This window comes from Equus przewalskii, chromosome 14 (genome assembly GCF_037783145.1).
Source record: "Equus przewalskii isolate Varuska chromosome 14, EquPr2, whole genome shotgun sequence".
In the NCBI taxonomy this organism is placed as follows: Eukaryota; Metazoa; Chordata; class Mammalia; order Perissodactyla; family Equidae; genus Equus; species Equus przewalskii.
This window is the reverse complement of record NC_091844.1, coordinates 58,311,501-58,334,507: the sequence shown is the minus strand read 5'-3', so window position 1 is coordinate 58,334,507 and position 23,007 is coordinate 58,311,501. Positions and strand designations below refer to the sequence as shown.

Below are 23,007 nucleotides of genomic sequence, written 5' to 3'. Positions count from 1 at the left end.
AAACAAACCTACTTCCATTGAACTTATATTTTAACTTCAAAGTTTTCACAAATCAAGTAAAGGGTAGTCACCTAATAAACTGCAGAATCAATGTTGGTCATAGTCATCATATTATTCTGCAATATCGGCACATTTTAGAATAGGATATGGTTCCCACTTATCTGAGTTTCATGTCTTAATATCTGGCCAGAGCTTGTCCTTGGTTTTGAGGAGAAGCCTAGGAAAGGCAGACTTAGGTGCTTTTCACATGGGTGAAAAGACAGAAGGTCAAGTTTCCTTTATTGTGCGTCTGGAGGCTACGGAGGGGCAGTGGGATTCCTCGGTAGTGCCGGTCAAGCTCAGTCCTGTTGTAATCAGAATTGTATTGTGTGAAGTTGTATTTTGGGTACATGATCTGGCAGATGGGATAGCCAATCAGTGTAGCAAGAAATCATACGATAATTTGATTCAAGTGTATTCAGAAAAAGATTTTTGCAACAATCTGGATATTTTCATAGTTTCATGGTTTTATTATATCAATCATCAATATTTATTAAGATAAACAAATACAGCTAAACCAGTGCAAAGAAGAGGTCTTGGTGTCCACCTAGTCTCACTTTGAAAGGTAGAAAAAGGAAAAACAGAATCATTTTTATATCACTTTAACTTTTGAACCGAGGTACCTGCTGACGTCTTCTGTTTCTTCCTGCATTACGTGCTTTTCTTTTAATTTGGTCCTCTCGAAAAGAATCAAAGTAGGGGATCTCCAGAAGTTGGGCACAGGTTAATCTGTCATCTGGATTCATCTTCAGACATTCCTTTGGAAGAAGAGAAAAGCAAACAAGATATTAAAAGAGGGGCCTCTTGTTACCGTGCCGCAAAACTGAATAATAACTTGTTAGAGCAAATATGAGTTTAGAAAATCTTCAAGTTTGTATATTATCAAGTACTTGGAACTAGTTAATAACTGGATTGCTTTTCTTTTGCCACTCCAAAATGTTTTGAGGGTGAAACTGAACATTCAATGACTCTGAAAGGGGCTTCAAGTGGATCAGGTATGTGCATCAATGACATCTCTCCATTACTTGTCAAAGCAAACAGTTTGTAGGACTCTTCCAAGTGATCCTGGGACCAGCGACCTCAGCATTACCTGGGAACGCGTCAGAGATGCAAATTCCTGGGTCCAACCCCAGACCTGATGAATCAAAAGCACTGGGGGTGGAGCCCAGCAATCTGTGTCCCAATCTGGGAAAATTGGAATATATATTCATATAAGAATAATTAGAGGCAAAAAGTAAAAGGGGGCATTATGACTCTTTATATTAGAGGCTATTAGAAGCCTCTAGCTCTGTCTCTGAGAGTGGGGAGCAGCAGTTGTGCAGTATTGACACAAAGATTTTCTCTAAGAAGCCCTGATAATTTTTGACCAGAGAATGGGGCTTTTCCCACGAAGAAAGACAGATTACAATACATAAAGAATTAGAGCAGACTTAGTACACCAGCACAAGAGATCTGAAATTTCTTGCCTTATGATTGTGAGAAGTAAAGTTCATCAACATAACAGACTCTGTTTGAGGCATTCAGGTGTCCAGATAATTGCATTGCCTGGGCTGCCCTGTAGTGTCTGTTCCTCCCTAATCCCAGCTGATCTCAGATCTCTCAGATCCCTGGGAACAAACACTGACTGCCCCTAAGCCATCTCACCTGCCCTTCAGAGAGGTGTCCAATGGGTCCTGTTCTTCAAGAAACAACCCTGCTCAGCATAGACTCAACTGTCCTTCCACAGCTACCACCTGCTCCAAGCAGATCACCCCCCCACACACACACACACAATTAATGATCTGTGCCATAATTAAATCTAGCTGCTATTGGGAATCCATCTTCTCAAACCCTAACGCTGTCAGGACTACAACCAGGACACAAAGACTATTCTGAATACACACTGCGGTAGTCTCTACTTCACCACTTCATTCTGGCTTCCGCCTCTATCGTTCCACTTAAGTGGTTCTTGCTATTCACACCTCTGACTTCTACTTCCATATCCTTAAATCCCGTAGGTATTTTGATATCTCATCTCAAAGTGTTAGACACTACTGACCACGTCCTCCTTCTTGAAACTCTCCACTTGGCTTCTCTCAGGCCTCCCTTTCCTTCCTCCTACCTCCTGGCCACTCCTTTTCAAACCAGCCTTTGCTAGTTTACCTTCTTCTCCACGATGGTTGGGTAGAATTCTTCAAGGCTTGGTCTAGGTTCCCCTTTCTTCTCATCTGTTCTAAGTTTCTAGTTAATCTTACTGATACTCAATGGCTTCAATTATCAAGGTTTACCAGAGACTTCCACATGTATATTTCTGGTCCAGACCTCTCCTTTGAGCTCCAGACCCACATATGCATTGGCCTACTTAACATCTCTTCTTTGTCGTAAGGTCATTCTTATGGATTGAACTGTGTTCCCCCAAAATATATGTCAAAGTCCTAACCCCCAGAACCTCATAATATGACCACATTTGGAAACAGCATCTTTGCAGATATAATTAGTTAAGATGAGGTCATACCGGTGGGCCCTACTCCAATATGACTGGTGTCCTTATAAAAAGAGGGAAGACAATGCAGACAGACACACAGAGAGAACACCATGTGAAGACAGAGGCAGAGACAGGAGCTCTGCTGCCACAAGCCCGAGAACGCCTTGGGCTACCAGAAGCTGGAAGAGGCCAGGAAGGATCCTCTCCTAAAAGCTCCAGAGAGAACATGGCCCTGCCAACACCTTAATTTCACACTTCTAGTCTCCAGAATTGTGAGAACAAATTTCTGTTTTTTATTTTGACATTTGATTATGCCAGCGCCAGTAACTGACACAGACAGCTCATCTGTGCCACCCTCCTCTACTTCACTCCCCAGACCTAAATCATAACTAAATATATTTTTTTTACTTCCAAATATATCTTGAATTCATTCAACTCCTTGTTTGGGTTTCCAACATATTGAAACCTAGTCTATCATTAAATACCTATGGGTTTTTATTTTGAAGAGCATTTTTAGATTCTAGGAAGAGTCTGCTTATGCTGAGCTGCTCCTTGGGGCCTGCGCTGGAACAATGTCCTGCTTGATTAGTTTTAAGAGCACTGGGATGAACTGGGTGGAATTGAGGCTTCTGAGTCCTCGACTGCCTGGATCAATAACTTTCTAGACAGCAAGAGGCTGATGAATTCTCAGAGCTGCTCCCTGATCAGAATCCTTCTAACCTGGGAAAAGTTTTTAAGATGGTGGATGAGAAATTGGAACTGCAAAGTCCAAGTAAGGATCCTTTTCTTGAAACTTCAGATTTCACAGAAAGCCCTTTATTACAATTTCCAAGAGTCTACAATCTTCTTCTTGATGACCAGATTAAAACGTAAATTTCTAATCTTTTATTTTTCTTTAAACATTGGCCCTGAGCTAACATCTGTTGCCAATCTTATTTTTTCTTCTCCCCAAAGCCCTCCAGTACATAGTTGTATATTCCAGTTGTGGGTCCCTCTATTTCTGCTCTGTGGGATGCCGCCTCGGTATGGCTTGATGAGCGGTGTTAGGTCTGTGCCCAGGATCCAAACTGGCAAAACCCTGGGCTGCCAAAGTGGAGTGTGCGAACTTAACCGCTCGGCCATGGGGCTGGCCCCTGATGACCAGATTAAACTGATACAGTGATAGGATGGTATGTCTATGAAGACAAATGAGTAATAAAAAATAAATACTGTGCCCATTGTCTCATTTGAAACCCAATGAAGAGAAAAAAAAAATCTGCCATAGATTGGCACTGCATGCCACCACTATCCTTAGCACTGTCCTTGGATAGCACTTCACCCACTTGAGCAGTTCTCTGCTTAGATTATGGCCCAGGCCCATGGGATAACACCTGTTATGGTAGCTATCTGGTATTTATTTGTCATTAGGGATGTCTCAATTGCAATTAGTGAAAGAAAGCCTCCCTTCATCTAACATGGGGCAGGAGTCTAGAAGACCGGGTGTGGCCCATGGAAGAGCACAATCCTTGATGCACTGAGAGAATTCTTGGGTTTGAGGTCAAACATTATAAGTCTAAACCAAGTAGTTGAGTGAAAAAACTAGCTTCATCCAGAACCTTGGGCAGGCCAACAGGGTACTTCACCTTTGGAGATGAGGACAGGGAGTTTGTCCTATACCTTGGAGTTTTCGTGCCCTTGAGTTGCCTTCTAGGAAGTCTCTTCTCTGGTTAGTTGGAGGAGTAACCAGAGGAAGCCTTGGCCTCTACCTGAGAATGGATTGGACTTGCAGTACTTGAAATACACCTCCCTCCCTGCCCCGTCCCCTGAGGTTTTACTAAATTGAACGGTTCAGAACAACCTGTCCAGAATAAGACTGGGGAACTGGACTTTCAGGCAGGGCCTGCAGAGTGCTGGGTTAAGGCAGGTCAGAGCAGCGAGACAGACAGAAGGCAGCTGAGGTCCAGTGGAGCAGTGGTAAGGGCAGCCTGAGAGCTCAGAGGTGTCAGCCTCCCAGTCTCAGGAGGACTCAGACTGAAGGAATCCAGAACCCTGAAGAGCACCTTGGCAGTGACCAGCACTAGTACAAAGGCTGGTCTACAAAGTTGACTCAGGGTCATCTAGGGTCCACCTTCTAGATCAGATGAGTTTTAAACTGGGATGCTTATCATTAACACCTAAGGGGATGTCTAAAGATACAACTTCCAAGGTCCTGTTCACAGAGATTCTGCTTCTATAAATCTGAGGTTAGATACTAGAACGTATCTTTAAAAAATTCACAGGTCATAGGGGCCAGCCTGGTGGCACAGCAGTTAAGTTTGCATGTTCTGCTTTGGTGGCCTGGGGTTCGCTGGTTCAGATCCTGGATGCAGAACTGCACACCGCTTGTCAAGCCATGCTGTGGCAGGCATCCCACATATAAAGTAGAGGAAGATGGGCACAGATGTTAGCTCAGGGCCAGTCTTCCTCAGCAAAAAGAGAAAGATTGGTGACAGATGTTAGCTCAGGGCTAATCTTCCTCAAAAACAAAACAAAACAAAACAAACAACTCCCAGGTGATTCTGATGAGAAGTTTGGAAACTACTGCTATAGACAGAACTTCATTGATTATTAAAGATAGATACCCTTACTGATATCTTCATCCCTATCTCCCTAAGGATTTTCAGTATCCACACTGGATGGAAGAGTCAAACCTTCTAGCATGGTCTCAGTTGGCCAAGCACAAATGGCAGACTGGTCATAGGTGAGTTTCTTCTGCTGTTTATTAGAATTTGTCCTTTGTTTGACTATCTCGTTGGGGCCTGGTACAGGGGCTATATCTACTGTCTGCATGGCTCTGACTTTCCCTGGTCTTCTAGTTTTTAAAACAATAATTTAAAATTTAACCCAATATATGTAAAATGTTATCAGTTCAACATGTAATTAATATTTTAAAAGTTACTAATGCAATATTTTATAGTCTTTTTCATAGTAATTTTCATAGAAACCCAGTACATTTTAATTCTAATTAGCCATGTTTCAAGTGCTTAATAGTAGCATGTAGCTAGTGGCTACCACATTGGATAGTACAGTTCTAGACCTTCAAACTTAAGGAGTACGTTCCTCCTTATAAATTTCCATAGTCCGAATACACTGACTTAGTCAAATTTCCTAATGAATGCAAAACAAGTAATAGTATTCATCATAGCAAACTCTAATTATACTTTCGTATTCTACTAATTTTAATGGATACGCTAGAACGATTACTGCTTACATCACTAATGTTCCTTTAACTGTAACTATTTTACAGTTGTTTATCATTTTCAATAGCTATATCCTATCTTGGAATTATGTGATCTATTGCCCACCCCTCCCTGAGTTACCAGCTTCAGTCATTACAATTTGCAGTCAATAATGGTTATAATTCATTCTTAAGTACCTTCATGAAATTCAAAGCCAGAGGATGAGCATCTGAGAACTTTTCTTCAAGAGTTTCCTAGAAAACAAAATAAAGAATTTCAATGTCACGTAACAACAGAGTAACATATATTTTTAATATATTAGTAATAAGAACACTTTGGAGAAAGACTTCCTAGTAGGTTAGATAATTCCTTTTAAAGATTTTAAAAATCATAGTTTTATATAATATTACACTATAGCTAAAGGTTTGAAAGACAAAAACTGGAGTTATTTTCTTAACTTCACAATGTCTTGAAATTGATGATTAATAACGTGGGTTCCAAATGTCTCCTTCTGAAATCCTACAACAGTACTATCATGTGTGCCTGGCCTACTTATAGAGATGCTTTGAGTATTAATGAAAATATATAACTATATGTGTAAGAGCACTACAGAAAGCAATAGAATGATAAACACAAAGTTCAGAACAGTAATGAAGGCAGAGGATGGGATTGAGGAGGGGTACATGGGGAGGGGGAAGCTTCAAAGACAATGGCAATATTCTTCCTTAACTCAGCAGCAGGTACATGTGAATCTGTTGTATTTTATTCTTTAAATTGAACATTGTATATAAATACTCTTGTAATTCAACCTCTAGCCTTGTAATTCAACTTTTAATCTTTTATTATATTTGTTAAAAGTTTTAATAAATATAATATTTTAACAAATATAATAAAAAAGAAATCCAGTATATAAATCAAGGTATTATATGAATTAATCAATTTAAAATAAGCAGAGTGTCTAGAGATAGTTGGGACCATCTGAACCTCCGATTGTTCACATGTGCCCTAAGTTGTGATCTGACTTTATAGGCTTTCCCCATCCCTCCACCACTCTGGCTCCAACACAGCCTAAGGGTGGACACACGCCTCTCCTGACAGTGCTTTTATTCTATAGGCAGAATCTAGACCATATCGAGCTTTAAAGATCACAGTCCAAACCTGGGTAACAAAGACAGGAAATCAATGTCTACAGAAAGTAACGGGTCAAGTGGTCATTGATACATTCCCAAAGAAAGGTGAAGACCTCAGCAAGCACACAGAGGTGATCACTGTGGTTTGGAGTTTTGATTTGAACACAGTGAGGACCATTTTGTAGAATGACCTTCCATGTGAAAATATACGTTGTGAAGAAATGGTTTTTATTGATTTGAGCTTTGTTTCACAGGTGAAAAAAATAGAGAATGCATTTTTTTCAAAATAAAGAAGACTACAGTGAGTACTATTTATGAGAAAATTATTTCAGGGAAAGGTACTCAAGTGTTTTGAGTAAAAGGATCAAAGTATTTATGTATGGAACTAAATATACTTTCATTTCAAATTTAACATTAAGTTAATCTTTGAATAGATAGAGGAAGTAAACTTTTAAAGTATTTTCCTGGTTCATTTTATGTCATTTTTATATAGTTTCTTCAATCTGTGTCAGTGTGTCATAAGGAAAACATGAACCAAAAGCACAATATTAACATAGAAATGACTACCCCTTTAAAGAAAGTAACAACACAAATAATAAAACATCTAAAATCGAGCAGTTTACCATGTCTTCTGGTTCAGGAATACTGATGCCATGGAAAAATTGGTTACTTTTAAAGATAGATTGATGTCTTGGGATTAGTTTTCCTGTAAAATACAAACCACGTTAACTCATGATAAATTTAGTAAAAAGAATACAGTCTTTAAATGGTTAACTTCTGAGGTCCAGATGTGAAAGAAATACTGAGCCTGGTCATTCCCTCCAGACTTGGGAGGAGTGGGTCACTGCGAAAACGTGCCTTTTTTGACAGCTCAGTTCTCCCATGCAACTCTCTTGGCCACATGTGGCTTAGTCTGCCATTCAGCCTCCACCAAAAAAGGAGGTAAGAAAATGGTCCTGAGGCCTTTACACACATGATCTCATGTAAGCTCACAACCATCTCACAATAGTTGCTATTTTTCATCTCCACTGTACCGATGAGGAGACTGAGACCCAGGGATTTAACAACCTGTCTAAGGTCACACGGTTATTAAGTGATGGACCCAGGATTTGAACTTAAATCTGTCTATCATCTGCCTAACGTAAATTTCCTTCTAGGAAATCAATCAAACAATACGCACTTAAGGTGTGGCCTGTAGTGCTACTCTACCCCACATTTTTCATGCTGCAGAATTCTCCAGAAGAATGGGTTAGAACCAAACAGGGAACTGCATCCGATTAGACGGCAATAGTTCCCTTGCCCAGCAGCCATGGAGAGCTGTGGGAAGGACTTAACAAGCCTCATCTGTGTGTACATGTATCACTCTCTTTGCATCTATGCTGCTGGAGTAACGCTGCTGCCAAGCTTTTGGGTTATATTCCCTTCCAACAAGGCGGAAGTAGACAACTGCTGAGGAGGCTGACTGACACAGGATGAAAGCTCATGAAAGAGAGGCTGAGTCCCATTCTTATTCTGCACATAACTGGTTGTATGACTTTAGGCCAGTCATGGAAGCTCCCTGAGCTTGTTTCCTCATGTGTAAAAGAGGCACAATGAAACTGTTATAATGTCCTTAATCGGCTTTTCTTAAGACTGAAGGAGATGTGTGTGAAAGTAATTCGTAAATTCTTAAGTACTACACAAAAGAGCAGAGTTGAGGAGTTGTAAGAGAGACTGTACAGCTTGCAAAACCTAAAATATTTACCAACTGGTCCTTTATAGAAAAAGTTTGCTGATCTCTGGTCTAGAGTAAACGAGGAAAACCCCTCTTTTATGTGGTCAGAAATTGCACTTGATCAAATATCTCTTAGCTAGCTCTATGCAGCTGACTCACACCTTATCACTATCTTAGCCCAATACGGAAAGTAAATGTACAGTTTATTCCAAGGCTAATTGACTTGACTCGGAAGGCATCTGAAAACTCCTCACTGAGAGGAGTTACGGCTCTACAGATTGAGAAAAGGGTTGGGCTTTGGCATCAACCTGAATAGCACTTTGGAGAAGCAAGAAAGCTCTTGTTCCTTACAATGACATGCTATTACATAACAATTTAGCAACTCTGTAAGTAATAAAATGCAATTCATACCCAGTGTTCTGATTATCAGATAAAGTTGGTCCACATCTGATTTCCCAGGCCAGAGTGGCTGGCCTGTCAGGAGCTCTGCAAAAACACAACCAGTAGCCCACACGTCTACTGAAGAGCCATACTGAGTATCTCCCACAAGAAGTTCAGGAGCTCGGTACCATCTTGTAGCGACATAATCAGTGTAGGCATCTCCTGGAACTGCAAATATGTCAATCAGATCAGGTGGATCACATTCTCCCAACATACGAACTACTTTCAGGAGGAGGACAGGCATTTAGGCAAGTTTCAATAACTCTCAGAGGCCACGATACTCCTAACAGTTAATGCAGTGAGGCACTAATCAAGTCAACAGTTACACTGTGCACTTGATAGTCAATTCAACTTCCAAAGGTCCCTTAGCTAGTTAACATCTATATAATCCAAACAGAGGAGGAGGGTAATGAGAATTTTTGTGGTGTAACTTCAAGTCTAAACCAAATTTCAAATGTGTTGTCAAGTCACCTGTGTCTGGGTCTATCAGGATACCAATTATGTACACACCCACCTTGCAATGTGTATCTTGTTAATACATGTTTTTGCCTGCTGCACAGTTCTAGATTCAGGGAGAAATAATTATTTGTCCCCTTTTCCCTTTAGTTTCTCCCTGTCTGGGATGATTTGCTTTTTCTCAGCACTGTCTCTGAACCCTCTCTTTAATTTTCACTTTACTCTTCTAGTCTCACCAGCTCCATGAAATTTTTTACAACCACTCTAGCCTACATTAATATCTCCCTCCAGGGAACCGTGTGCACCTTCTCTTTAGTACTTTATTGCCAATCATCTTGCAATATTCTTTGTTTCTTTTACTTTAGATTACAAGTGCATGAAGAGCAGAAATGCATATTATAATTCTTTTCCTCTCCGATGAGGCAAAGCACACTAATGTGACATCCAATAAATTCTACTTGGATGGTGTGGAGTTGAAGTGTGAACTAATGTACTGACTAAAAGGTTAAAGTGAGATTTTCATTTTTGAATAATAACAATATAACATTTAGCATATGTTCAACATCTAAAGTAAGATTTTAACTATATCATTTCATAATCATCTCAATTGGATAAGTTAGTAAAAAATTGCTACTTACTCAGAATTCGTGCAAACCCAAAGTCACAGATCTTGATTATTCCTTGCTTAGTTATTAGAATATTTTCAGGTTTTACATCTCTGTGAATACACTGTAAGATAATGTTTGATTATTTTTCTGAGCCGTCAAAATGACAAAGCATAATGAACATTAACTACTAGTTAAATGATAAACATAGCCTGTGAGATAAAAACAAATATGGTTTTCCTGCATTTTTCTAAAAGAGCTTAAATTGGCAATTTTTCACTTGTAAATCTTATCATACCAAGAGCAAAAAATCAAAATGTTGCTATGGTAGTGAAGAAGTTATAATTATTGGATATGAAAACTGTTTTTTTTAGAGAAAAGAGTATCATACAATTATTTCTTTCACTTTTTATTGGGCCCTATTTAAACTGTAAGAGGTAAAACTCTGAATGAGATTAGACCCAGAGTACCCCTAATAACGCTTGCCACCCAAGAATCACAATTCGGTTGAATAAGTACTGTAGATTTGAGAAAATGGAAAAACATTTGAATGACAACAGAAAACAAAACTCACTTAACACTAGAATCACCATGTTATTTATCATCCAAATCAGGATGTGTGAAAGGGAGCTCTATTAACAATTATGCCAGGACAACAGGCACAAACCACAACTGTCCTGAGTAAGCTGGGATGGATGGTCACCTACTTATCAAGAGATACCAAAGCTTTTGGCCACATGGGATAAGTGTCACTTCTATTTCCTCAACAGTGAGCTACTGGAATGATTAGCAGCCCTCCTGAGAGAGGACCACACAATGCTGTCGGAGTCCCTCCCGGGACAGCAGGACACCACTGTGAGGCATTCTCACCTCAGAGAAGCTCCCATTGGCCTTCTATACGTAGAGACCTTACAGTTTGCTGCATCATCCAAATGACCCTGAATGAAGCAGATGCTCCCTGCCTGACATGAGAGGGCTATGCTGGGGGCGTGGATGAAGGCAGGCCGAGTGAGCTTCATTCACTGTTATCCCAGACATGGCGATTCCATTTTGTTGAGGCCCCAGGAGAAAACAACTCAGGCCCTATCTTCAGAACTTTAGCTTTCCAGTTTATCCTCCCTCCAAACAAGCAAATAGATAAAAACGATGTAGCTCCTCTTCAACAGCTCGGCCCTTGCAGAGCTCAGCACTTTTCAAAGCCCTTTTGCACGAATTAGCTCGTCCTCGCAGAATCCTGTGATTGCAGGTGGTCACTGACAGTCTCTGGAGAAGCGTCACAATAATCAGCTCCCGCCTCATGTCTCTGCTGTGCTGTCAGTCCCTTTAAGTATTCCTGTCAAATTGACCATTCTGAAATAATTTTTCTTTGCTTCTATAATAGCTCTCTAGGAAGAGAAAATGTTGAACCCTAAATTCATTTCAGGTCACAAAATTGGCACTGGTAATAGAAGCTTGTTTCTATTTAGTATCAATTACTGTCAACTGTTTTATAATTTGTATGACCAGCAGTTAGAACCCTTTTTAGGCCTCTTCAAAGTGCAAAGGCCTTAGATATTAAATTTTAAAAATACATTGTTGTAATATAAACCAGCAAAGTTTTATCCTATCTTTTAGGCAACACATTTATGAAACTATAATTATTATAAACACTGAGTCTCCTCACTTATAATAGTTGGTGATTTAATAAGAGCAGATTATATCCCTCGAATGAGTTTGCATCAAATTCTATAATTTCTGGATTTTGGTGGCATTACCAAGTAAATGGACTTACATTGATACCCGTCTATTGGCCTATTTAAATATGTTTTTTGGATCTAATGCAAATCCATGTGAAATTTACAGCAACTTATTTTCCAAACAAAAAACACAAAGTTAAGTGAAGTACTGATGTGTCCCAAAGAAACAGAAAAACATATTGGTGTAGGTGCAGGTAAGAGAACCTACTAATAAAGAGGGACGGGATATTGAAGAAAGAAAGAGTAAAAAAATCACTGGAACGGTAAGAAACAGAGCATGGAGGGCAGAGGACACTCAGACACACAGCATTCACTTTCTCCACTGCAAAGCCACACCCAGTGCAAATTCTGCAGTGCCTCTTGCAATCACCTTATTTTCCACCAAAGAACAAGAAACTTGCAAGTCAGTGTAACAGGAGAATTTTAATAAACTTCGGTTCTAAACACAGCCTTTAGCAAATATTGCTCAAGTTGGGTTATTGTGGCTGAGGTACAATCTCATTTTTACTGGCTCACAAGCCAGCAAGAAGAGGTATTCATGGCATTTTAAACCTGACCTTTAACTTTAAGAATCATCTCTGGAAACTTCCACACTAGAAATTCCTTCCTATATAGACTGACTGAACAATAGTTTTCCATTATGTGAGAAATGGATACTCTTTGAGCTTTATAAATGGATACTCATGAGAGAAGGAAGAGACCTCCTTCTTGACAACCGGAACATTAATATCCACAAGGTGAAGATGGATTTGCAGCCTGACACACTCCTATCTTGGAGGTCACTGTAGTTTTGTCATTTTGAGATGAAGTTCTTTTTCTCTAATCAATACATCAAATATATAAAAATCGATCGTGACAATGCTAAATGGGTCACTTTAATTACCTCACTTTGCAATCTTATAGGGCAAAAAAGAACAGAATGAGTAGGTATTAAGTCCAGTGCTTCTCAAAATTTAATGGTGGCGCGAATCACCTGGAGATATTGTTAAAATGCAGATACTGATCAGTAGATCTGGAATGGGCCTGAGAGTCTGCGTTTCTAGCGCACTCCCAGGTGATCTCTATGAACCACACTTCGAGTAGCAAGGTCTTGATCCCTTTCTACTTTAACCTTCCTTGTCTTGGTTAGGATTGCCACCCTGGATGTAAGGTAGTCATGATCTGTACAGGCTGAAAGCTGTGAATCTTCAGCAGCAGCATTGGGTCAGATTGCTCTTTCTAGTCTTTGAGAGTATCGTGAGGGTTCCTTTAAAAATAAGGAGAGTATAAACGTTTTAGATGTACTATTGGAATAGCTTATATATGATTTAGATCTTTTTCCTTTGCATGCATTTTAGTTAATAGATAAAATAAAAAGACACATACACAAAGGCTTACCATAGCATAAGAAAATGAGATAACCAGAGTTCAGAAGTGGTTTCCATGTTAAAAGAGGGAAGTTTGTCTGAAAAATTATCCATTTTTTAGTAGAGGTCATAGATTATCAATAGGAGGTTTTCAATATTTTAAATTTTTTTTTTTCCTCTTTTCAAATCCCCTGGTACATAGCTGTATATCCTAGTTGTGAGTGCCTCTGGTTATGCTATGTGGGACACTGCCTCAGCATGGCCCGGCGAGCAGTGCCATGTCCACACCCGGGATCTGAACTGGCCAAACCCCGTGCCGCCAAAGCGGAGTGCACAAACTTAACTACTTGGCCATGGGGCCAGCCCCGGTTTTCAATATTTTAAAGCATAAGGTACAGAATGTGTTGCTGCAAGCAGAGAAATGGTGCCGTTGCATTGAGCTACAATAATGTTTGGGTCTGCTGGAAATACTGTCACAATCAGGTAGGCAGGTAGGTTGATTGATTCATTTATTCATTCATGCAGTTATTCAATAAATATTTATTGAGCATCTTTTTATAAAAATATCTATGTTAGGCATTGAAGAGATACAAAGATAAGTAAACCACGGACATTGCATTCAGGTTATAATGTAGTGCACAGGAAAGTGTCTGCTTATATACGGATAAAGTACAAATGCTTACGGTAAACAGAATTTTTAAAAAATCATTTTAACTACTCATAAACCTCCTGCAGCACCCTTAGGTGAATTTTAATACCTCCCATAGCATGGTGGAAAGCAACAGAGACGTGAATCCAATTCAGCATCATGTTTAGTAAGCATTTGAAAGCACAATTTGCATCATGAAAAACAGGTTTATATATCTTGTGAACAATAGCCCTCTATATTTTATTAATAGAAAATAAAAGTTTCTGATTTATACTAACAAAAACTTCACTGCCTTTCTTAAAACTAAAGGAAGCTTCTCCTAAGTATTGAAATTTAGTTCCATGACCTTGCATTCTTTCTCAGCAATCCTAGACTACTATGATAGACATTCTGCTGGAATCAAAATCGACCATATGGTGGTCTGTCTCCTTGCCTCAGCACTGCCTCTGTGTAGGCACCAACTCAAAAGGTCTAGAGTTATTTTTTTTAAACTATTATTATAGCACAAGAACCCAGGAGCCAATTTAGAGAAGCTCCCACCAGCCTAAGATGGGACAATTTGCTCATCAGAGAGAAAAATGATCGCAAAGGATTGAAATGCATCAGATAATATAAAATCTGTAAGTTTACAATGATGTCCTACACCCCTGAAAAACCCTTCATTGTTCACTCTTGGAGGTTACTAAGAAACCAACTCATCACTCTGAGTACTGAGATATTTATCTTACTGTATTTTACAGTAGGCAGAGTCCATGAGATTCTTATCCATTGAATTACAATTAATAAATATGGAAGGAATAACAGAATTAGAAAACCACCATCTTTTAACCCTAATGAAATACTAGATATAGGCAATAATCATCTATGGATGCTAAAACCATCAAGTGAAAAGGTTGACAAAGAAATTGATAATGGAGGGGATCAAACTAATACCTCCTGAACCTGCTAATCTATTTTAAGATTATTAAAAGTGGGACAACTAGCCATTATATGCCTCATGATGTTGACGCAATAAGTGTATAGCACTATACATGAAGAATTCTTGTCTAAAGAACTGAACCTGAATATGATCAAGCCTCTGGATATAAATATCGATTTATAGGAAATACGTGTGAAAGAACAAGTTAAATTTCACACAGGAAGCAATCAGCCGAAATGATTTCTATAACATAGTAGTATTCAAAGTGTGGTTCTTGGACCAGCAGCTTCAGTATCAGCTGGGAAAATGTTAGAAATGCAAATTTTCAGGCCCTACCCCAGACCTATGGAATCAGAAACTGGGGGTGGGGCCCAGCAAACTGTGTCTTAACAAGATCTCCAGGGCATTTTGATGCATGCTCAAGTTTGAGAACCATGGCTCTAAAAAATTAATGATGGAAAAATCATTTAAAAAGGTAGAGGGAGGAAGACTGTTATAGAATAAAAGACTTAAGAGACATAAAAACAAAATAAAACCAAACGCCAATGGTGGATTACACTACCCATATCCTGAAAACTTATTCTCACCCAATTTAAAAATAATCATACGAATCATTAGTACTGCGGCAAAAAGAAACATTAAGTTTATCCAAGCTTTTAATTCATACGGAATAGTAATTTGATTCTTACAGAAATTGGAAAGGGCCGTGAATGGCTTTTCCTCATCTTCTGTAACTTCCTTTTGTTTTGCTCTTCTTGTTCTTACTTTGTTCTTACTTGTTCTTGTTCTTACCTCCAGCTTTAGCTCTACATAGATCTCTGAGCGTTTTAGAAGAAAAGAGTCATCATGAAGAAATAAACAAATATATTAGAAAATGTTACTTACATTATGTTTATGACAGAAATTAAGAGCTTGAAGTGTTTGCCATAATACGCTTTTGATCACTCCATCAGCAACTCTGGGGAGAAAAAAAAAAGGAGATGAAAACTCCTAGGATAGGTTTTCAAGAGTGGGCTGGGAATAGAATTGGAATGGGTGGGGCTTGTCATGGCCAACGTGCACAGTGCAAGGGGTGTCTTGGAAATATTTTTAAAGAATGTTTTAAAGAAAATTGCTTTACTATTTTTTCATTATGGTTATATAATCTTCTCTAGTAATTTGAAAATTTTACAACTATAAAAATGACACATACTTATCACAGAAATTCAAACAATATAGAAGAATAAAGGAGTAAAGTGTTGACTCAAACCTTGCTACCCCAAAACAACCACGGTAACTTACAACGGCTGTCCTTTCAGGCATCTCTGTTTCTGTCTCTCTCTGCATTTACTTTTTAACTTTGTTAAATAAGTACATTTATATGGTTCAAAATTTTAAAAGTATATCCACGAAGAATTCTCTCTTACACCTGCCTAATCATCCATTTTATCCTCTGAAACTTCCCCCGCCTCTTTTAGAAACATTTCATGAGTGGAGGTACAAATACTAATGTGTTTACATACATTTTAGTGCCTGTAGAAGATCTCATTATATGGATGTATCATAATTTACTGAGTCCCCACTGATGAACAGTTAGGTTGACCCAAGTTTTATTTCTAGAAACAATGCTTTAATGAATATCTGTCATCATCCATCTTATTGCAGTTGTGCAATTATCTTTTTAGGGTAAGTTCTAGAAGTGGGATTTCTGGGACCAACAATAGGCACATGTTATATATATATATATATATATTTTTTTTTTTTTGAGGAAGACTCGCCCTGAGCTAACATCTGCCAATCCTCCTCCTTTTGCTGAGGAAGACTGGCCCTGAGCTAACATCCATGCCCATCTTCCTCTACTTTATATGTGGGACGCCTACCACAGCATGGCTTGCCAAGCAGTGCCATGTCCACAACCGGGATCCGAACTGGCGAACCCCGGGCACCCAAAGTGGAACGTGTGCACTTAACCGCTGCGCCACTGGACCAGTCCCCACATGTTACATTTTGATCCTGCAGGTATGAACTTCAGGTAGATCTGAGACTTGGTTTTGCAAGGAAAAAAGGCATACTTGAAGACCGTCCTTCAATTCATACAACTCATGTTGGCGGTAAACACTCAAGTGCTAGAGTTGTTTTGTAACAGTTACACCTGCAAGCAGATGGGTACACAGCCCGGGGTGGCCAGGGAGAACAAAGGTCCCACGAGAATGGGAGGCTGGGAGCTTCTTGTCCTTGTAGAATCCTCACTCCAGGTGGAAAATACAGAAAAGTATTTTCCATTGGGCAATTGGGGATCTGGGTAACATATTCTGTCTGGGAGTTTCTACTTTGTGGAACCATCTCTATAAATTACAGCAATTACATTCCTTTTAATGTTTTTGTTGATGTCTTTCCATTGCTCACATCACTGTCCCCTAATGACACCTGCATATTTACTATTTATATCCTGCCAAACTACCCTCTCTAAGGAGGGTTATAGCCACTTACACTCCCACCACACATCTGTGCATTAAAGTCCCTGTCTCCTCATCATCTTGCCAACACTCAGTTTTGCCAATGTTATGTTTGCCAATCTTGGTTAAAATAAAAAGAGATCTCGTTTTGGTTTTCATTTGCATTGCATTAATGATTAGTGACTTTAATTTTCACAGGATTATTGGACATTACATTTCTTCTTTTGTGTATTTCCTGCTCATGCCCTTTACCACTTTTTTGACTGGTCTGTTTATTCTTTTTAAAATTTACTTATGAAGACTCAATGTATATCAGTCTACACATAGACTGCAAAAATTTTTCTCAGTGTATTGTTTGTTTTTCAACACTATTCATAGAGATTGGGTTGTTGGTTTGCATATTTTCAAAAATCCGAAACACAAGAGTTCTTTTATTAAATGTCTATTGTAAGGATTTTTTTAATTAAAAAATTTTAAATTATCTAATATTCCAAACATGCTTATCACTCTGTTTTAACATTTGATCAAGTTTGGATATTTAGATCACTTTTTAAAAACTGAACTGATCATGCAGATGTAGTTGGTCTTACAGAGCAGTGGGATGACCTATGTCTGACTCTGGTATGGTGCTAGGACAAGACATCCCCATGTGAGGTTGGGGACTATGCCGAGAAACAGCAACAAGTACATGAAGGTGTTTTTTCCAGAGCGGTTTCTCAGTCTCAGATCACAATCAGGGTGGCATGCTCTTGGCATCAGTGGTCTGGCAGCAGCCCTTTAACTCCAGCTCTTCTAAGTGTTAATATTGTGAAAGTACCTAACGCTCAGCATTAAATCTCTTTCCGCTTGCAATGTCTAGAGTGGTTTCTATTTCCTACACTGAGTTCTGATATAACTTTATCCTTCTCCCCTCTTTATCTAGAACCAAACCTGAGACAACATTGTTTAACCGTTTCTTATAAAAGGCAGAAAGAAGAATATGGCCACTTTGAGCCCTATGAGATAGGGTTCAAATCCCAGCTGTGCTGCTTCCCAGTTTTATAACCTTGGGCCAGCATCTGTGCCTTCAGTTCTCCTCATGTGTAAAAATGGAATACCCCATAAGTTGGTTGAGGAGTCTATCCTTTAAGAGTCTGGGTTTTGATATCTGCATAGGTTCAGGAGGTGAGGGTCTGAGATCAGATGAGGCCAGTAGATGGGACTGAGACCCTGTACAAAGCAAAAAGAGACCCTACAGAATAGCAAGAGGTCCTGAGGTGAGACAGAATGGGAGTGTGGGAAAAACAATAAGGAGGCCAGTGCAGCAGAAGCATGAGTGAAGAAGGCGAGGCTGGCAGGGGCCAAACCACGGAGGGCCTTATTCTCCTTCATAAGAAATGTGGATTTTAGTCTAAATACAAAGGCAAGTTATTGAAAAGACTCAAGAAGACAAGACACAATATGAAGAATGGATCTGGGGGCAAAGTGGATACAGGGAGATTGATTAGGAGGCTAATTTAACGATCCAGGTGAGATTTGGTGATTCAGATTAGGGCGGTAGTGGTGGAGGGAAGGGAAATGGATTTGTCTTTGGGAGGCCCCGGCTAGAGTAACACATGGCCCTATTCGTGAAGAAACAAGGCGAGGTGGATCTAAGTACTCCAAGTACGGGGACCAAGTACTGGAACTGGGAAACCAGGTAGGGGTAAGGGTTCAGAAACTGGCAGAACCCTGGTTGCTAGTGTTAATAACATGGAATCAGGCATGAGGTAATGTCAGAGGAAAGTCCTGAGCTATTGCTGTGGAAGAGGAGTGTTTAACGGCATCTCACAGGGAGTGTCATGGCTCAACGCAAAACAGAATCCTTAGTCAGCTCAGATTCCAAGAAGGCAAATTCCACCTTAGGCAAAACAAAGTTTATATACAAAATAACAACTACAAACAAATACCACTGATCTTACAAAGAGCAGATAATTATCAAAGAGAATACAGATTCACACAGTGCTCATTCCAGAAAGAGCATTGCAACATTATTTGGCCACAGGCAGCATTTTTCAAAGCATTTTGGAGTGAAATAAAACCTGTAGAAATCTACTGACACTTAATGTTTAAATATTATACTTTGGGTGAGCCCAAAAACAAACACTGAAAGTAATAATGAAGGCCTAAAAGCAGAAACTAGACGTCCTAGTTCAAGATTGAATGGGTCAGTAAGGGTAACACCATCAGGCAATTCAGACTGGATTGCTCAGAGACTGCTCTCTTAGCCGCTCAGGGGAATCTTGAGGCCAACTTCAGAACTCACTGTCTTTGTTTCAGTTTGTTTTATAATTTAATATGGAAAACTTGATTTCATTATCGTTACTCAGGATGAATTGAGTCCTTTTCAGTAAATCTTGGCTATCTTAGAAGAAAATCCCACCTTGTTACCACGGCCTACCCTTAATGATTTCACTTCCAGGAACCTCCCACCTTTATCTCCTCCACAGCCCCACAGACAGCCACTGTAGCCCATCAATTTCTGCTGTTCCCTGACTAGCTGGGCTTGATTATACCTCCAAACCTTTGTGTTTATTGTTCCTCCTACTGCCCTCCCTAGGCATTCTCTAATTTCTCAGCGTGCTTTATTTTTCTTCAGAGACTTGTAACTCTGCAAGGACTTTATCTTGTCCATTATTGAAGCTCCAGGGCCTAGAACAGTCCTTGGTACCTAATAGGTGCTCAACTAAGCTCATTTCTCTGGCACTCTCAGAAATTTTAGAAACGAATACCCTGTAATAAATACCTTTCTGGTTAAACTAGCTAGAGTGAATTCTGTTGTTGAATCCTGACCAATTTAGAATATGATACCAGAAGTGGATGTGGGAAACCAACTCAAGGCCTTGGGAATCTAGGATTGGCTATCTGGTTTAGTTGGATCTGAAGGCAGGAGGATATAATTACCATTAGTGGCTGGAACACTGGTAGAAGGGGACCCAGTTATGAAACAAGTATTTAAATAACCACCTGTAGTCATCTGGAATAAAGTGCCTCTTCAAGGCAAAGCTTTGCCGGGCTGAAGGTGATAGAACAATATGGGAACATATGGGAAAGTAACAAAAGAAAAATGGGGTGGGCTGGCTGATTTTCACTTCACTGGAAAAATTAAAGAAAAAAAGGACAGGTTTAGGGCTTTAATATCTTGGTTCAAGGCACAGTTAGGAAACCAGGAATTTCAATGGTTGCTCTAAAAGAACCCCTTATTTCTTGTATTTGTAGGACTCAATTTATGGACCCAGTGGGATCACCATGAGATGACTGAAAAATCCGATACTGAGAATAATCCTGCAGCGTGCTAAATGACAATATGGACTGAATTTATGTGAGGTTAGTTAATTTCTCAGTTAATTAACTGAGAAAGAGATATACTTCCGTTATTGAAATGTGACATTTGGGAGTATTCATATAACTGGGAGCACCCCAACTTCCCATCAAATGTTCCTTCTCGTGCGAGGTAGCCCCCAAACTTGTTTGATGAGGCTGGTTGTGCCTTGTTGAGGACCCTTAGTGATCTCACTTGTAGCTGCATTGCAGGAGAATGCCAATACTTCTCCAGGCTCTTCTCCCTACCACCTCTCAAGGTCTCCAAACCTTAATTAAAGTCAGATCCCAGCATGTCCCAGGGAGCCCACTACAAAGTCAAACAGAGGAAAAGAAGATTTACACAGCACAAATAACTATAAAATTTTGCTAATTTATAAATGGGGAATGTATGTGGCAATTGATTACATAGGTGTAGGCCCAGAGAGAAAGAAACACGATTTTAGGTTGGGCTGATTATAACATATGGGCAGACTTATTAGAGACTCTGGTTTCAACAGACTACCTGAAGCAGCTAGGAGGGATTCCAGTTGATTGCTGGATTGACTGATTGAAAACTGGACTAAATGGTTGCCTATGCCTAAGGAAGCTGAAATGCCAGAAATTCATTAGTGAAATAAGGAGGAAGAAATCCAAAGACTTGAGAAGATAGGAGTGTTGGAGGGGATTTATCATATGCAACATGCTCATCTACTTCCCAACTATGTCTCCCAAAAGTATTTAATGGTAGCAGTAATCTATGCTCTTCCCCAAATATGCAGTATCACTTTCAGCTTTCTATTTTGGTAAAGAAGCAGTGTGCCAGACGCTCTACTAGGCTCCTCCTACCACAATAGCTTCCATCCATTCCTTGGATCAGAGCCAACTGGCTCTTCTTCCCTTTGCTAGTGTATCTATTTCAACTATCCCATTAGGAAATGGCAAAATAACCCCAAGGATGGATTCGGGGACCTACTAGGACTACCATGAAATGAATTCAAGTCAAAATTTCATTTGCCACCTGACTCTCATTAAACTTTCCATTCTTCCCCCCCGCCCCCCACCGAAATGGTGAACCACAGTGGCTTTCAAGGTCACTGGTGATTGGCTTTACTTCAGGGCATTGTTCAGTAATTCCTGAAAGATTGCGTAGTTCTCTTTTCCCAGTGCACAACTGTCCTGGTAAATGGCCACCAGCTATATTGGGGTATGCTAAGAGGAAGAATTAAGTACATACACGTGATGTGATTTTGTAGGGCTATTCCTCCAGGATAGCTGTCTCCACTTTATTGGTGAGGCCCTGGGTCTGTGAACTGGCTATTGTGGAGACTCAAGCTGGGTGACTCAAGTCACTAGTTTATAGAACAAATAGAACCTTAGGGATCTGCCCCTCTGTTTCGGTTTGAGAGGACTTATGGTCAGATTAAACCATTCTGATCATCACTGTGGCCCTGTTGCCTATTATAGTAACTTCTGGAAGTGAAGTACTGCTACTTAGCTTCTGTCATCTGGGGATCCCATCATCCCCACTGAAATCAGGCAGCCATTTCAAAGGAAGGATCTCCCCGCTTCATCACCTTGGACATAAGTACTCTGTTGCTGTTGAGAACACAGATGCGCCCCTCACTGATGAATTTCTTAATACTCATGATTCACTGCCATCCCTCCACCAACCCACACCCACAGCCTTCTGGAAAATTTGCTATGATTGGTTAACTGAGAAAGAAATTCAAACCCTTTGTCTGTCAATTATACCAGAACTTTACTACTGAAAAAATCAGGTTAGTCCCAATTTTTCTGTTGTTAATGAAGTGTTGAACATTCTTATGTATAACTTTTTGTACCTATCTGATTATTTCCTTAATATAAATTTCTCTAAATGGAATTTCTTGGTCAAAGGAGAAAAACAGTTTACAAGGTTTACTGTCAAATTGCCCTCCTAATTGTACACTCTCTCCAGCTGTGAATGAGAGTGTCTGATTTCCTGACTTTAACAATACTGTGTATATTGATTTTTGAAAAATCTTTGGCCATTTGATAGGTGAGAGATGTTACCTTATTTTAAAATGTTGAATGCCTTGGATTAATGGAGAAGATAAACATTTTTTCACAGGCGTATTGGTCATTTTCCCTCTCTTTTTATGATTTGCTTTTCATATCCACTGGATGTAATTTCTTTAAGGTTAGGCGACTTTTTTTGTATGTTTTGTTCACTGCTGTATCCTTAGCACCTAGCCTGGTACAGCAGTAGGAGTTTACTAAATTTTTTTTGAATGAATATATTCTCTAGCTGGGTGCTAATCTCTTTTAAAAATTTGGTTTGCAAAATCTGCATATGTAGATATGATATTAATTCTTCATTTGGCAAATAATTTACCCAATTTGCCACTTTTTTAGTTCTATTTATGGTACTTTTTGTCAAAGGGAATCTCTAAAACTAGTATGATTTAATATTTGGCAAATTCCCTTTCATCTTTTTAAACAACTTACTGATTTAGTCTAATTTTTTCAAGTTAAAAAAAAAATCCCATTGGCATTCTGATTAGATTTTTGTGCAA

The 23,007-nt window shown here is 39.4% G+C and overlaps 1 protein-coding gene across 14 annotated transcripts in view; it reads right to left on the bottom strand.

Moving 5' to 3' along the window:
• CDKL4 (cyclin dependent kinase like 4) overlaps window positions 1-23,007 on the bottom strand; it is a 48,465-nt gene that overhangs the window by 6,290 nt on the left and 19,168 nt on the right. For all 14 annotated transcript variants that reach the window (XM_070572841.1, XM_008541678.2, XM_070572843.1 and 11 more), the window contains 6 exons: window positions 15,582-15,654; window positions 10,080-10,170; window positions 8,956-9,153; window positions 7,454-7,536; window positions 5,898-5,954; window positions 663-797 (listed from right to left, as the gene is read on the bottom strand). In XM_070572841.1, the coding sequence (XP_070428942.1) occupies window positions 663-797; window positions 5,898-5,954; window positions 7,454-7,536; window positions 8,956-9,153; window positions 10,080-10,170; window positions 15,582-15,654 (637 nt within the window). The remainder of the gene's footprint in view (window positions 1-662; window positions 798-5,897; window positions 5,955-7,453; window positions 7,537-8,955; window positions 9,154-10,079; window positions 10,171-15,581; window positions 15,655-23,007) is intronic.